Genomic DNA, 16313 nt, shown 5'->3' with positions numbered 1-16313 from the left:
TCTCAGGGGCAAATAGGGCTGGATAACAAAGGTCGGCCTTCCAAGTGTGTTTTAGAGGGCATGCACGATGTCTGTTTTGCACCAGAATTGTAGCAATAGTTTATGAATAAAAATGATCAGGCTTCTGGGGATCAGAATTAGCTGCAAATGTGCTTTTGTAAACAAAAATTAAAAATGTTGCCACGTATTACAACCGCAATCGTTGAAGCTTTCCTTGGAACAGATCACAGGGACGGCTTACAGAAAAGAAACAAATAGACAATTAAATTGAGGCTTACTTAAGCACAATTTTTTGGAATGGAAACCCCACTAAAATAAAAATTATAGTTATACTAAATCCACTAAAATATTAATTCATATGAGAATATGATCTGTCACCTTTGTTGATCCGTTTATCTTTATATCAATTCAGGGAATGGTGGTGATTTCAGACTCATAACCTGTAAGTGAATTTAAATCATTTAGTTCCTCTGTAATTTGATGAGAAGAAAGGGCAACAGTACATTGTGATGCAAGAATGTTAGTTCTTTGAGCTGCTCAGATGTAAAGGGCAGAGGAACGTAGTCTAATGCAGTCACTCCAGAGCAAGGCAGTAAATCTGCACTGCAGAACTGATCTCCTCACTGTGTATGAAACAACAGTGAGAAATACCCCGAGCCACATCATCTGAAATTGAAACAAAAGCAAGAAGACACTTCCACTGTGAATTGACATGGGCACAGAAAGTCTGTGATTATGCAGTACTGCGAAACAACTTGAAGATGAGTAGAATCACAAATAAGAGAAAATCTGCAGATGCTGGAAATCCAAAGCAACACACACAAAATGCTGGAGGATCTCAGCAGGCCAGGTAGCATCTATGGAAAAGAGTAAACAGTCGATGTTTTGGGCCAAAACCCTTCTGTCCTGCTGAAGGGTCTTGGCCCAAAACATCAACTGTTTACTCTTTTCCATAGATGCTACCTGGCCTGCTGAGCTCCTCCAGCATCTTGTGTGTGTTGCTTGGAAGATGAATCATATCCCTCAGGAGCTTAGCAGGATGGAAGTGATAAGTTCATTTCATCATGGAGAAAATTAGAAATGTTAAACACAAAAAGATGCCTATTTAATAGGTAGAGATGAAATGTTTTTTTCCTCTTTCAGAGAGCTGTGAGTCTTTTGAAAACTCTTCCTTAAAGGGAAATGGAGGCAGAGTCTTTCAGTATTTTTAACAGACGTCTAGACAGATTCTTGATACAAAGTCGGGTGAAAGGCTATCCAGAGTAGGAAGGAATATAAAGCTCAGTATACAATCATATCCAACATGACATTATTGCAGAGCTACTGAGCAGCTGTATCCTGTTCCCCATTCGAATGTTTGTGTACTATCCAAAGCATTAACATGGGATGTCACTGTAGTTTTATCATTTGTTAAGAAAACTAACTCAAAATGCACTATTTTGAATAAATGCCTAAAATGGTAAAACAAAACATTTTGCCTTAGAATGAGGCAGTTATATTTTGAATGTGAATTCTCTGGCTCTGCATATCATGTTGAAGGAAATTTGCATTTCCAGAGCTGTTAAAGTACAGGGTGCTGAAAATAATCCATTATCTGTGATTGCAAGATATTGATGTGAAGTCAGAGATGATATAGACTGACGCTCAATGAATAATGTACTCAATCTCTACATATCTTCATGTGATTCTTGTAATAATTCTCCAGTAACAAACTAATAAGTATTTTACATAATATGCCCATGGTGGAAACAGGAATATATATTTGGGTTTGGCCTTGAAAAGCTTAATTTACTGTGTAAACATATGCAATATGAACATCAACAAACACAACACACTGCCTTGACCATGGAACATTGACACCTGTAACAAACACATTGTTTCGAACCATCACAATTTCAGATATAAAGGGTACCTTCTGTACCTAACAAAGCAGCCACTGAGTGTATGTTTCTGGTTGTCCGCTGCTGGAGCCCATCCACTTCAAGGTTTGATGTGTTGTGCATTCAGAAATGCTCTTCTGCACACCACCATTGGAACGCATGGTTACTTGAGTTACCGTCACCTTCCAGTCAGTTGAATCAGTCTGGCCAATCTCCTCTGACCTCTCCCATTAACAAGGCATTTTCACAAACACAACTGCTACTCACTGGATTTTTTTTATTTTATTTTGCACCATTCTCTGTAAACTCTAGAGACTGTTGTGCGTGAAAATCCCAGGAGATCAGCAGATTCTGAGATACTCCAACCACCCCATCTGGCACCAACAATCATTCCATGGCCAAAGCCACCTAGCTCACATTTCTTCCCCATTCTGATGTTTGATCTGAACAACAACTGGACCTCTTGACCATGTCTGCATGCTTTTATGCATTGAGTTGCTGCCACATGATCAGCTGATTACATACTTGCATTAATGAGCAGATGTACAGACATACTTAACAAGTGACCACTACCTGTAAATAAATCGGCTTTATTCTAACCAGTCTAATGATTGGTTTGTGAGAAGTGGCAACTCTGAATACTGAAGCATCTAGCAGGTGAGCCATATGATTCATGTTACATGCCGTATGAATAGTGGACAGGGTTTACTCTGCACTTTACAGCAGATGTCTTGGCAACCCTTCAAATTTTAATCAACATGTAATTATTCCGAACGGAGTTGCAGATGTATGAGACCACTTGAACTGATTGCACACACAGATGCTACAAAGCCTACATAATTTCTGCCTAAATTTGAGTACAGACTTACTGAAAACTTCATGCTGCTGCCCATTTGGTGATTAATTACCTTTCCTTCATTTGAAAACTTTGACTTGCATCAACAAATATTCTACAAATGCAGATAAAAGTCATAATTTTCTGCGAGCACCAAGGGTTCCCCGTTGTTGTGTTCCAGGATATTCAACACTTCGAGTGAAGTTAAAGAATTACTTTTTTAAATAACTGGTTTCCAAAGCACAAGATTAATTCTAACAAATAATTTTAGGTTAGGTTTCTCTTAAATACTTGTTAATAAATGTACACTCAGAAACATTTCTATTCGCTGCAGGAATTAGTTTACTTAGAAACAAGCTCTTTTTAAGAAAAAAAATGGAAAATTGGTAGAATCCACTGCCCCTTGTTTTACAGAACTCTGGAAGTGACATTTCATCGACAAGGTTTTCCAGACGCAATAATTACATTTTAAAAACTACATAGCATGATTGTATTCATGGAAAATTCCACCTGCCTCCCTTGGATTACATTGGGTTCAAGATCTTATGGGCTATTGGACCAATTTTAAAAGGGAATAAAAGGTCTTTGTAACTTTAATCATTGTTTTCGGTGTAATATTTTCTCCTGGTTTCTAGATTCCCGCCGTCAGTTATTATTTAAAGGATTTAAATTGCCATTGTTAGAGTAACCACAAAAGTGAAATTTGAAAGTCATTAACACAACTGCTTGCCTCATATGGCTTCTTACAACAGCACCGCTCTGAAAGGGATTGGGGACAACGATACTGGCGTGAAGCCAGAGCGCAGTGCAGGGGGCTTGGGGTCACCGGACTCAGCACTCGACGCCACAACAGTCGCAGATAATAAATATATCACTGGTGGCGATTGAGTGAAAAATAATGCGGTGAGTAAATGGTTAATGGCTGATACACAGACAATAAGTGGCTGTCGTGTTTTCCTCCTGGCACTAACGCACACGTATTTAGTAGCGGCATGTATATTTCTGAATATATTAGGGTAATGATGTGCGTTAAGTGTAGGCGCGGAAAGGCAGTGCTAACATTAAGGTGGTAAACGCCAGATCGATATACAGTATAAACTGGGTTCTAACGCCGGACAGCAATAATCGGAGTGCCGATATATTTCCGGCTGCTCCAGTCAAATTGAATTGTCCTCACCAACCGGGGAAAAAGAGGCGCCTCTTATTTTGCCTTTTCTCATTCAGATGGCTGCCGGTATACTCGCCGAAGGATTCTAACCAGATCAATGCGATCAGGTGAATTACTAGCAGAAAGAACAGAATTAGAAACTCACCTTCCGCCTTTTGTATAGAAGCGATCCCTCCTGTCAGAACAATGATCGACCACACTGAAAAAGAAAATTAGGTTTCAATGTCTGGATGTCACATAACACTGCCGCTCAAACGTAGAAAACTGAGCAGAATTTACAGAGAATATGAAGTTTGAACATAACATTAATTTGCAAACATGGGATACAAAATTTTGTATTTATTGCATAAAGTATTCCCAGTAAATACTAAACAAGGAAGAAATCTAACATGCAGGATTTGTGCTCTAGATACGCCGTGCAGAACATCTCCATACTCAGTAAATAAGAAGGGTTGCGGGAAAATGTTTCAGGGCAGTTCGCATCTTGCCGTCGATAAGGACACTGCATTGTGTCTGGAACGGGTGGTGAAGCATCAGCCCCGGGATACTTATACAATGTCTCCCTGAACTCACTGCACAACTTACGTGATTTTATTTCTTATCGAGCGTGAAAATGGATAAGAAAAATGAGAGGTTATGATGGTCAAATAGTAGTGTCTGTAAGAATTCTTAAAATTAGGATTCTGTGTCAGCCAAGAGGGAGGTTTATCTCGCCTCTTCAGTAAGGTGCAATTAGAAATCATGCCCCAAAAGTCTGGACCTCAACTATTTTTTCAGGAAATAGTTGGAATTCTGATGAGGAACTAAATACGGTATTGTTAGAGGACATGTTCTCAACAATTCATCGGATGATCAATAGGAGTTTAGATAAATCCGCCGACAACCCCCCCCCCCCCACCTGCCCCCCTTGGAAATGAATGGTCAGGCTGTGGTCGAGTCATTGAAATTCCAATTACCAATACATTGAATTGGGAGAAACATGTTCCACTCGTCACTAGGAAAGCTCTTCCTACGCCACCTTCTCAGGAGGTAACCTGACGAATTTTTACTCAGTGTTGTGAGCACCTCTATCTCCTCCCCTCTCCCTCTTCAAGTCCAGGCTGCTGCGAACAGTCCGCTCGGCGGAAAAGATCATCGTCCGTCAGCTGCCCACATTAAATGGCCTGTTCATCGCCAGAGCGAAGAAAAGAGCTGGAAAAAAAAACAGTAGAGCTGACTCCACCCACCCTAGCAATCACCTATTCACCAAATTGCCATCAGGGAGACACTACAAGTCCATCACGTCCAGGACTGCACATAATTTACTGAGGCTATCCAGTTTCTCAGTAAACCTCACTGCGGTGTAATACCCTCTCTGTCCCTGCACAAACCCATTTAATAGCCTTTTCCCGCTCTCCTTTTTTCTGTTGATAACTATTGAGAATGTTCATTTGTGCACATTTATTTAAATTTGATTATTGACGTTTGCAAAGTGATCGTTCTGCTAATTGTTGATTGCTCTTGGCTGTTTGCACTGTTGTCTTGTAAATTGTTGGTTGTTGTTGCGTTGAATGTTATGAAATTGTCTTGTGTTTAATGCTTGGTATCGAGCCATACTCAATTCTGATATGTTTCACATACTAGCAATAAAGTTCTGATTAACGAAGCTACCACACAATAAGTGCCCGGCCGGTCACATTTCCTGCATGAAACGGTTGGTTAAGGATTATGTATTGGGGCATGTATTATTACAGAGCTTATCAGACACTCTAAAACCATTGTAAGGAGATTAGAAAACCACTGTAGAATAATGAGAAAAGTCTTCGCATATTTGCCCATAAACGAAGGTTTATTTTATCAGAGCCAATTGTCAGTGTCACAGATTTCCACCAATCTGTTACTATTTTAAAGAATTGCGGTCACAAATAATAAAATCGCGGTTGTTATGCTTAGTGCTTGAGATTCATAAGATGTCCGAGTAGATAAGCATATTATAGCATAAACAGCGAATAATTGCGAGCCAAGAGAAGTTACAGCATGTAATTGGATTAACAGACTCCGTGACACCAGAAACGAAGTTTCTCCAACTTAGAAATTCTACTTGATCCGCCAAGAATTAAAATCTTAAAATATTTAATGTAAATTTAAATTAATATTTACCCGTTTTCGCGCGGATGGGTCTAGCTTTGCTGGTTCCAAATATCAGATTGGACGTCACTAAATACGCTTTTAATTCCGATACATAAACAGAATATCTTACTGAAAGAGCTGGCTGAACTTTCTAAATAAATGATAAAATTTAGCTAATTCTCCTTGATATATTGGAACTGAGATTGTACTATAACCACATAGTTCTTTCCATTAAAGTTGAAAGCCTTGGTTTGTACCAGGGGGTGGATGCGTGTTTTTCAGAATTAGCAACACTTTGCTGCGTGGTGAGCTTCATTAGTCATCAGCTCGCCTGTATTAAAAGTTTGTGTCCAACACATGAAATCATCAGTGCCTTCTAATTCACTGCACAGTTCCCTGCTGTCCTGGGATCTGGCTGGAAATCCTGGGTCAGCAGGAATAGTTCCTTATTTTCAGACAGAAGTGAATGTTACGTGGCACCGGAGAGACGCTGCATAAATCGGAGGGAAATGCACGATATCTATTCCAATGTTAAGCGACTGATTGACTTTCACGAGGCAATCGCAGACGTTCAGTGCAACGCGATGGAGCCAATAGACGCGAGGATTCTCTGGACAGTGTGAAGATGGACCATACAGGCTCTGGCGCTGGGCGCAACGTCCGCATCCAGCAGCACCCCCAACCTAGCCCAGTCCCCATATCCCTTTATTCCACGTTCTACCGTTTGGAGTACCGACTCCTCAGGATTCACAGAGATTCCTGGCTGAAGTGGCCCTTCCTGATGATTCGGAAACATTTTCTGAGATCGTATGAGGAAACAACTTCCAAAACAACTGATTTCCCCTAATTTGAGTCTAATTCGTTTGGAATTTGCCCAGTTTTAATGTGGGCGACTTCAAGCCTGTAACGTGTACACACATTCAACCCATTAATTATTTACCAAGGAAAACATGAAAGTGCATTCGTCCATTTTTAAAATGTTCGGACAGCGCAAAAAAATACACGCCAACACTTGAGCAGATGGCGGGAGTTACTGTGCTTTATGTTTAGTGCTTTGCAATAACCTCCAATATTAACCGTTTAATCCAGCCAAGAAATAGGACGCTACTAATCGTGGTGAACGTCTCTGACATTTTGCCGGTGAAGTGTAAGCGATTGTATTTTATCCTCGGCAATATGCCGTAGGGTATTAGTTCGAGCGTAAATTCAGCGCTTTCTCCTCTCGCTCTTTACTAGTACACCTGGTCCAATAGCACAGATCGAATAATTTTCTGAATTCGTTGTACACGAAGACATTTGGTATCGGTAGAACGAGAACGGGGTTGGTGACAGGGAAAAGTAGACCGTTAAGCCGGCGCTTTTCATCTGGGGGCAGAAATGGGGCGAGAAGGCTGCGGCGGGCAGCGTGCGGAGGGGCGGAAGGACAGAGCCGCAGCACCACGTGGAGCTGTTCAGCACTTCCCGCAAAGCTGCAGACACCGGGAAAGAAACATAAACCGGCTTCCATTTAGATCCTCACTCATCTTCAGTATCAAGATATATTAGATAGTTCCTTTCCAATCTTATCCGCCACTAATTAAGACAGCCGCGTTTGGACTCGCCTCACCATTTTTGTCGTGTTTTTCCAAACCTCAGTATCTGAGCTCCGGCGGTTCCACAATTACATCTCAGCGGGGCTGAGATCTTTGCTCAGGAGCGGTCGAACCGCTCCATTTTATAATCCGCTTCACTTTCCCTGTGCCCGCATTGCTTTATCGAATTGAAAAGGCTTTCTGATGTTTACGCTTTTACACCGTTATGTACATTTGTGCAAACTTGTTGGTTTAAATCGTTCGGGAAAACAACCACGTTGGGCATGATCTTGTGTGGATTTGTTTCAAATAGTTTGAACACAACCGAGCCGAAATATACTCGTTCTCAGTCAGTTTAAAACGGATATACACGGCCCGTGGGAAAACCGCTAATGCACTGAGACAAAAGCCTTTACAATGAAACAGAAGGGCAGGCAAGTTTTCAAGAGCCGTTATTTTCGCCAAGACTGGTTGTCTTACGAAGCACAACAGTCCTGTAGATGGCGACGTTATTTTATATTTTATTTGTGACTCACCTTTGAACATGAGGAAAAAGCGTCTTTCCAGCACCATTCTCTCTCGATCAGGAAGATGCCGGCTTTCCTCGATGCCTCTTCGGGTCTATTGACGAGGCAGTCTGCAAAGCCCAGTAGACTCAGTCGCTAAGTTCACAGCATTTCGTAGTCGGTGTCGTGTGCTCAAAGAATCCACGTTATCCGAATTAAGCAAACGGGATTTCTTTTCAGTTGCTTTTCTCCCCCGATACTTACCTACATTCATTGATCAATTTCACATCCAATTCCTTGATGTCCATTACACAAGCCATCCTTTTCCCCTGCCGGAGGATGGACTTCTCTCCTGGAAAACAAACTTTCCGCACTGGGTTAATCCCATCTTTTGTCCCTCGGGTAATTCCTCCACGGAGACCGCGATAGTCCTTCGCAAATGTTCGGTAGCTGTATTATTTACAATGACTTTTCAAGTGCTTTTAACGCAGGACAGGACATCTAGGAAAAATATGAATTGTTCCTGAAGATGCCGAAGTCCATTCCAGGGTGCAAAGCAGCAGGAAGGTCTATCGCTCTTTAGAGAGCCTGCGAGAGCCACTCCAGCTCCCAGCTGGATGGAACAACTGTTTAGCGAATGAATGAGTCTCATTTTCGGATCGACGTGCTGTGCTTCAGCGAGCAGCTTGTACGCATGCACCCACTCCACAATACACATCCAAGCTGCAGCCTGCTGTTTCCAATTCCACACACACACCCCTTCAAACACCATGGCAGCAACCAAGAACAGATCGTTAATGAAGCCGCTCTAAGTTCTCTATTGTTTTGAGGGTCACAATAATGAAGACTATTTAAGACATTTCAGGGTTCTAAACTCCATGGTCGTTTGGCAGATCTTGCGGGGCAGATATAATAATATATACAAATCGGTGCATCCATAGATTTTGCTTTACAGTGTGCAGTGTTGAGTGTCCAAGTGTTTTCAGAGAAACTATTGATCGGGAAGAATAGGTACTTGAAAAACACATGCCGTTCATTCGTTTTTACTGTATATTCATATGCCGAGGTGTTAAAATAGATCTTCAGAAAAAAAGTGTTAATATACTACAGATTTATGAAAGATAAATCTGCTAGAATATTTGAGGTTATAATTAGCAGAATAGACGAGAATGATGAATTCGAACTTCGACAGAGTACCGTACAAGAGGTTATTAAAACGACTCATGGCATTAGGGAAAACATATTGACAAGGACTGAAAATTGATCAACAAAAGGTGCAAGAACAAACGGGACACCTTTGTATAAGGAGGCTGTAAACAGTGGTGTGCTGCTGGGATTAAAGCTATCCGCAATTTACATCCTTTCCATGAGGAATAACACAGACGTATGCTGATGGTACAAAGCTAAGTGGCTGTACAGGGTGAGGAAGAGGCCAACAACAGAACACAGTACCGGCCCTTCGGCCCACGATGTTGTGCTGACCTTTTAACCTACTCCAAGATTAATCTAACAAATAAGGGGTAAACAAATGGCTATAACATGACAAACAGAACATAATGTGTAACAAACATAAGGCCATCAACACCAAAGTGTCCATTTTGGTACTTAAAACCCCCCAAAAGGCAGAGTATCTTTACGAAATAAGAGACTGAAAGGTATCCAAAGGGATCAAGGAATTTATTTACACGAATCAGTGAAAGTTAACAGTGAACAATTAGTACAGGTGTCTTGCTCCAGTTGTGTAGGGCCCTGATAAACTGACACCTGGAATATTGTGTGATTGGTCTCTGCTTCCGAGGAAAATAACATGAAAAATAGCAGGAAGAAGTTGTTCAGCTCCTGTGTTGGCTTTGCCATTTAATAAGCTCATGGCTTTACCTTTAGCACTACCTTCCTATACTAACTTCAACTGAGTTCTTTTGTATAACTGCAATGGAGAGAGTGCACTGAAGGTTCTTCAGACTGAATCCTAGTATGGGCTGGGGGAGGATTGCCTTAGAAAGTGAAATTATGCAGAAATTACTTGTCTTTTGAAGAAAGGTATAACATGTCAATGAAATGTACAAAATTGTTTCAGACCTGGGAAGATAGAGTAAGTTTTATATCTGGAAACCAGTTGATACCAAATGAAACAAGGGATGCAGGTTTATTGCTTTTTATAAAAGCTTTGTAACATTCTGAAATAAAACTAGTTGTCGTCACTGGTTCAATCAACCTGCTGTCTATTTATTGTGAAGTACATTAACCATCCATATGCATGCGTAATTTAAAGTTATGGATCTTGCCAGAAAGTAGTTAGCAGTGTATGTATTTAATTATCGGATCTCAAGGGTCATCCAATCTCACAAAAAGGTGTATTACAGTACTGTATTACAGTAGTATAAAAATAATTTAAAACATAGGTTATTTTAAATCATTAAAGTTTAATATATGATTTTTAGCAACCAGAATTAATAAACATGCATTCCACAAAGATCATTTAAGTAAACATTTGAAGATGTTAATAACAGAACAATTCACCATATTCAAACAACACAAATACACATTTTTAAATATTCAGTATTACAACAAAATGCATAATTTAGCTTTAAATTATTCTTAATTCCCAAAATATACATCTTGAGTAATTTGCAACCCCTGCCCAGAAAACCAGAAAAAATGCATTTAATTAATAAAAAATGAGGAAGCAGTTAAACTATGTACAATTCAACATTAAACATTCACCATTTACTGCACTACTTATTGGAAGTAATATTTTAGATCTAGCATTTTAACAATTGCCCCTCAGGAACCACTGTATTTCACATGGCATCAAAATGGAATCTGTGTGCTTCCTGGCGCTTTTCCCGGTCATCTGCTTTCTGGAATTAAAGGAAAATGATCATTAAAAACAAATACCATTTATCACACAGCACAGTATGAGAATAATAGTTTGCTCTAACTTATTTTTTGAAATCCTAGATTGAACTTGCTCTGTAGGTACTTAACCAGGCTGAAGCAAGTTTTTGAATAAAGACCTGTGCTGTCATTAAACATTGAGAATACATGAAAGGAGACAGGGTTTTGGTCTTTCTCTGCAGAATCTCTAACAGCCAGATGACAATGCAATGAGATTACAAGTGGATTAAAGGGAGAATGTCCTGTTGAACACAGGAGAATATCTTTCCACAGAGGAGAATCCGTCATATTAAGCAATAAGTGCTTCAAAAGGCTAACATGATGGTGCTCATTTAGATAACCAAGACAATGAAGGCAATTCAGACTGGAAGCACACCGTCTATAGAAAGTATTCATCCCTCTTGGAAGTTTTCACATTTTATCGTTTTACAACATTGAATCACAGTGGACGTAATTTGGCTTTTTTGACACTGATCAACAGAAAAAGACCCTTTTGTGTCAAAGTGAAAACAGGTCTCTACAAAGTGATCTAAATTAATTACAAAAATAAAACACAAAATAATTGATTGCATAAGTATTCACCATCTTTAATATGACACACTAAATCATCACTGATTCAGCCAACTGGATTCAGAAGTCACAAAATTAGTTAAATAAAATCTGTTTTTGGAAACCTGTGCGCAGTCAAGGTGTTTCAACTGATTGTAGTAAAAATACACCTGTATCTGGAAGGTCCAACTGCTGGTGAGTCAGTATCCTAGCTCACTCCAAAAGAACACTCCAAGCAACTCCACGAAAAGGTTATTGAAAAGCACAAGTCAGGAGACGGATAGAAGAAAATTTCCAAGTTAAGTACAGATAGTTAATCATCAAGAAATGGAAAGAAAATGGAAACAAATTTGTTGAGAGCAAGCCGTCCTCAAAAACTGAGTGACAATGAAAGAAGGGGACTAGTGAGGGAGGCCACCAAGAGCTCTATGACAACTTTGGAGGAGTTACAAGGTTCAGTGGCTGAGATGGGAGAGACTGCGCATACAACAACTGGTGCCATGGGTGCTTCACCAGCTACAGCTCTATGAGAGAGTGGCAAAGAGAAAGCCACTGCTGAAAAAAATTCACATGAAAACTCAGCTAGAGTTTGTCAGAAGGCATGTGGGAGATTCTGAAGTCAGCTGGAAGGTTCTGTGGTTTGATGAAGCCAAAATTGAGCTTTTTGGCCATCAGACTAAACACTGCACATCATCAAAAATACACCATCCCTACTGTGAAGCATGGTGGCGGCTGCATCATGCTGTGGGGATGCTTCACTGCAGCAGGCCCTGGAAGCCTTCTGAAGGTAGAGGGTAAAATGAATGCAGCAAAATACAGGGAAATCCTGGAGGAAAACCTGATGCAGTCTGCAAGAGAACTGCAAGTTAGGAGAAGATCTGTTTTCCAGTAAGGCAATGACCCCAAGCATAAAGCCGAAGCTACACAGGAATGGCTTATAAACAACAAAGTTAATGCCCTGGAATGGCCAAGTCAGAGTCCAGACCTCAATCCAATTGAGAATTTGTGGCTGGACTTGAAAAGGGCTGTTCAGTCATGATCCCCATGCAATCTGACAGAGCTTGAGCAGTTTTATAAAGAGAAATGTGGAAAAATTGCAGTGTCCAGATGTGCAAAGCTGAGAGAGACCTATCCACATAGACTCAATGCTGTAATTGCTGCCAAAGATGCATCTACTAAACACTAGGTATTGAAGGAGGTGAATACTTGTACAATCAATTATTTTGCATTGTATATTTGTAATTAATTTAGATCACTTCGTAGAGATCTGTTTTCACTTTGACATAAAAGGGTCTTTTTCTGTTGATCAGCATCAAAGAAGCCAAATTAAATCCATTGTGATTCAATGTTGTAAACAATAAAACACAAAACCTCCAAAGGTCGGGGAGGGGTGAATACATTTTATAGGCACTGTAGTTTGCATTTGTATTTGCAAAGAAAAATCAACAAAGTAAACTTCTGTTAAAATCTATCTTCCCCAACCGACACTTGGTGTCACTGTTGGTATTCTTTCACTTGCAACATCTTGATGCTATTGGCAGAACACCACACAGCACCAAATAGAATTCACAAGGGGCAAGGCCTTGGAAATCCCTTCCCTTAACTACACCAGGACATAAAATAAAATCCTTCACATGGAAAACAGAGAGGAATAGGCACAATGAACCAAAGTTTCTCATATGTTTAGTAATGATAATAGAGAAAAAGATAATCTCTACACCTCTGTGTTGTATAAAATCCCAGATCTGACCAAGTATTGGGGGTGTTGCACAAAGATCTCATTTTATATGCAACCATTTTCTGTCATGAGGCAGCGTTGAACCGTACAAGCCCCCAAATCCACAAAGTATTCTTCCTAACTACTTTGTTCGTTAAAACAAAGGAAGCACACAGAAGCAAACTTTGATGGCTCCTGAAAATAGATGCAGATATGCAACCAATTAACCCATGTCGGTCAATTGCAATGCAGGCAGTACACCACCTTGGCATTGTGTGCTCATTACAATGATTTTACTACCCAGACAGCACTAACTGATTAGTTGGATGACTGGATACAACAATGGTGGTAAGCTCTAGTTAAAACCATTGTGCACTTCTCAGAGGGAGTGGGACTGCATGCTGACAGTTTTTCAGCAAGTATGTCTTAGCTGAGAAAAAATGATGTGTGGTATGTTGTGAGAGAATAAGTGCTAAGGTTTAGGGACACATTGCACAGAAGATGGAAGATATTTGTACAGGTCCCGAAATTTTTCAGATGCACGCTTAGATGGTAGTAGGTACAGAGAACCACATTACCAATTTAAGAAATAAAGCTCAACAGATCTCGATGCTGTGTCAAAAGGGGTTCAGTAACGTCTCATGAGTGGTCAAGGCTAGTGAATGAATCTTCAAATACCTTATTTTACTGCAACAAGAGCCCAAGCTGTGCTCAATATAACAACACCAACAACTTACCAATATTCTATATAAATCTGAAATTTAAAAATCCTTGTTCTCACTGCATTCTCGCACTGGAAGAATTGCTACAATCTCATGTCATAGCTTACACTTTCAACACACTGATAGTCACATAATTTCAATGATTTACACACTGTGTGAAGCATTTGTATATGCGTAAAGCAAATTTAGCTAAAGACCCAGACAAAGGGGAATGCAAAGAATGGTGCTGGCCACATTTATAGACATTTTAAATTAGAATGGGACATCAGATTAAATACCAGGATCTAAAATGACGTGGATTATTGATGTAGCATTATTGTATTATGCACGGCATGGTCTATCTATTTGCAATGGATGCTTCCACCAATATGCCATACTGCACAATTCACTCCAGAACAGTGAACTACCTTGGAACTCTAGGATTACAAGCAGTGTCCAAAAATCAGATCTCTTGACTCTAATTTCTCTACAGTGGAATGATCTGCCTAGGAAAGGACAAACACTTGCAAGATCCTGCTGGTCACTAGCAGCTCACCTGGTAATGATGATGTGGAAGAAATAAATGAGCTTTTGTGATGGGCCTACAGGGTTCCAAATTTTTAAAAAAGCCTTGATATCAGGAAGAGGAAACTGGAGGTCCATGAGCCAGTCCACATTGTGGGATCAGAGTTGGAGAGGGTCAGTAGCTTTAAGTCCTCTGGTGTTATCATTTCAGAGGATCTGTCCTGGCCCAGCATGTAAGTGCAATTATGAAGAAAGCATGGCAGTGGCTGTACATACTTAGGAGTTTGCGAAGATTTGGCATGACATCTAAAGCTCTGACAGACTTCTACAGATGTGTGGTGGAGAGCATATTGACTAGCTGCATCATAGTCTGGTACGGAAGCACTAATGCCCATTAACAGAAAATCCTACAAAAAGTAGTGGTTACAGCCCAGTCCATCATGGGTAGAACCTTCCATACCACTGAGCACATCTACACAGAGTGCTTTTGCAGGAAAGAAGCATCCATCATCCGGGATTCTCCTACCCACGTTATCCTCTCTTCTCACTACTGCCATCAGGTAGATGGTACAGGAGCCTCAGGTCTCACACCACCAGGTTCAGGAACAGTTATTATGCATGAAGCATCAGGTTCTTGAACCACTGGGGATCACTTCACTCACCCCATCATTGAACTGTTCCCATAACCTATGGACTCAGTTCCAAGGACTCTTCATCTCATGTTCTTGATATTTATTACTTATTCACCTATTATTATTATTATTTCTTTTTTCTTTTGTATTTGCACAATTTTGTTGTCTTTTGCACATTGGTTGTTTGTCTGCCCTGCTGACTGCAGTCTTTCATTGATTCTATTATGGTTCTTGGATTTTACTGAGTATGCCCGCAAGGAAACAAACCTCAGGGTTGTATGTGGTGACATTTATGTACTTTGAAATACTGTAGTGCTGAAATATCTGCACCGTACTTTCTGGATAAAATTCTACATTTCATAGTGAGAGCGTGAATAATTTGCTTACTTTGTCTTTTAACGCTGAGAATTATATTGCTGATGGTGGAATGAACCTGAAGCAGAGGCAGAGATTGTTTGACAGATTCCAGCAGGTGACAAAACACGGCTATTGCTTTTTCTGTGATATGAAATCTCTGAAGATCTTCTGGTAATTATAGATCTGGCAAAAACTGATACAGACAGCTAGCTTCTGTGTGAAATAAGTATGCTTACCACACCCTTCATCTGTGTCTCTCTATCAGTATTTAAATTAATATCTATTTGAAGAATTTAAGTCGCAGCAGTGAAAAAACTATACATCTTTAAGAACTCTCAATTGTTCAGAACATGCTTCCCTTCACTGCTGATTTCATATGGGTTCACTGAGCTCATGAATTTGAGAATACATTTCAGATTGGCGAGAAGATTTAGCACTGCATGATTTGGGTGGAGTAGCAGCAATATAAATCTTTGCCCAATCTCAGTCCCCACTTGCTTGTGCTATGCTGGGACTAATCATTTTGCTAACCAGAACATTTTCCTGACTGTTCTACACAGTGTTGCACTAAATCAATCATCATTTTCATTTCAAATAACTATTGCAAAAAAATTAAAACAGCCCAAAAATATGATTCCTAAAAACTGTAAATCAATAAACAAGACACATTGCTTCAACCTATGAGAAAATAAGGTCTGCTAACTAGTTGAAAAACCAAAGGTAATAGTTTAATTAATATTCATCTGCCTTCATTGCTTTGAAGATATGAATTTCTTTAAATGTTCTGAAGGGCATTGCTTCTGGAGGGATTACACTGTGTTGTCAGTGTGATGTGCAGAAAAGTAGACTGCACTATCAGGCTAGC

The 16313-nt window shown here is 40.0% G+C and overlaps 2 protein-coding genes across 5 annotated transcripts in view; both read right to left on the bottom strand.

The window, feature by feature from the left end:
- The window catches only part of neto2a (neuropilin (NRP) and tolloid (TLL)-like 2a), a 46836-nt gene extending 38117 nt beyond the window's left edge, over window positions 1–8719 (bottom strand). Inside the window, exons 1-2 of one of the 3 annotated variants that reach the window (XM_073070076.1) lie at window positions 8100–8719; window positions 4029–4082 (exon numbers count right to left, since the gene is read on the bottom strand). In XM_073070076.1, the coding sequence (XP_072926177.1) occupies window positions 4029–4082; window positions 8100–8136 (91 nt within the window). In that variant the 5' untranslated portion in view covers window positions 8137–8719. Of the gene's footprint in view, window positions 1–4028; window positions 4083–4839; window positions 5019–8099 lie in introns of those variants that run through there. The other 2 variants (XM_073070078.1, XM_073070077.1) reach the window with 2 other exon arrangements.
- Window positions 8720–10274: 1555 nt separating this feature from the next.
- Window positions 10275–16313, bottom strand: part of itfg1 (integrin alpha FG-GAP repeat containing 1) — a 264103-nt gene continuing 258064 nt past the window's right edge. For both annotated transcript variants that reach the window (XM_073070074.1, XM_073070075.1), the window contains exon 18: window positions 10275–10930. In XM_073070074.1, coding sequence (XP_072926175.1) covers window positions 10871–10930 — 60 coding nt within the window. In that variant the 3' untranslated portion in view covers window positions 10275–10870. The remainder of the gene's footprint in view (window positions 10931–16313) is intronic.

Source organism: Hemitrygon akajei, chromosome 17, assembly GCF_048418815.1.
Source record: "Hemitrygon akajei chromosome 17, sHemAka1.3, whole genome shotgun sequence".
In the NCBI taxonomy this organism is placed as follows: Eukaryota; Metazoa; Chordata; class Chondrichthyes; order Myliobatiformes; family Dasyatidae; genus Hemitrygon; species Hemitrygon akajei.
The sequence above is the reverse complement of the archived record's forward strand: the minus strand, read 5'-3'. Positions and strand labels throughout refer to the sequence as shown.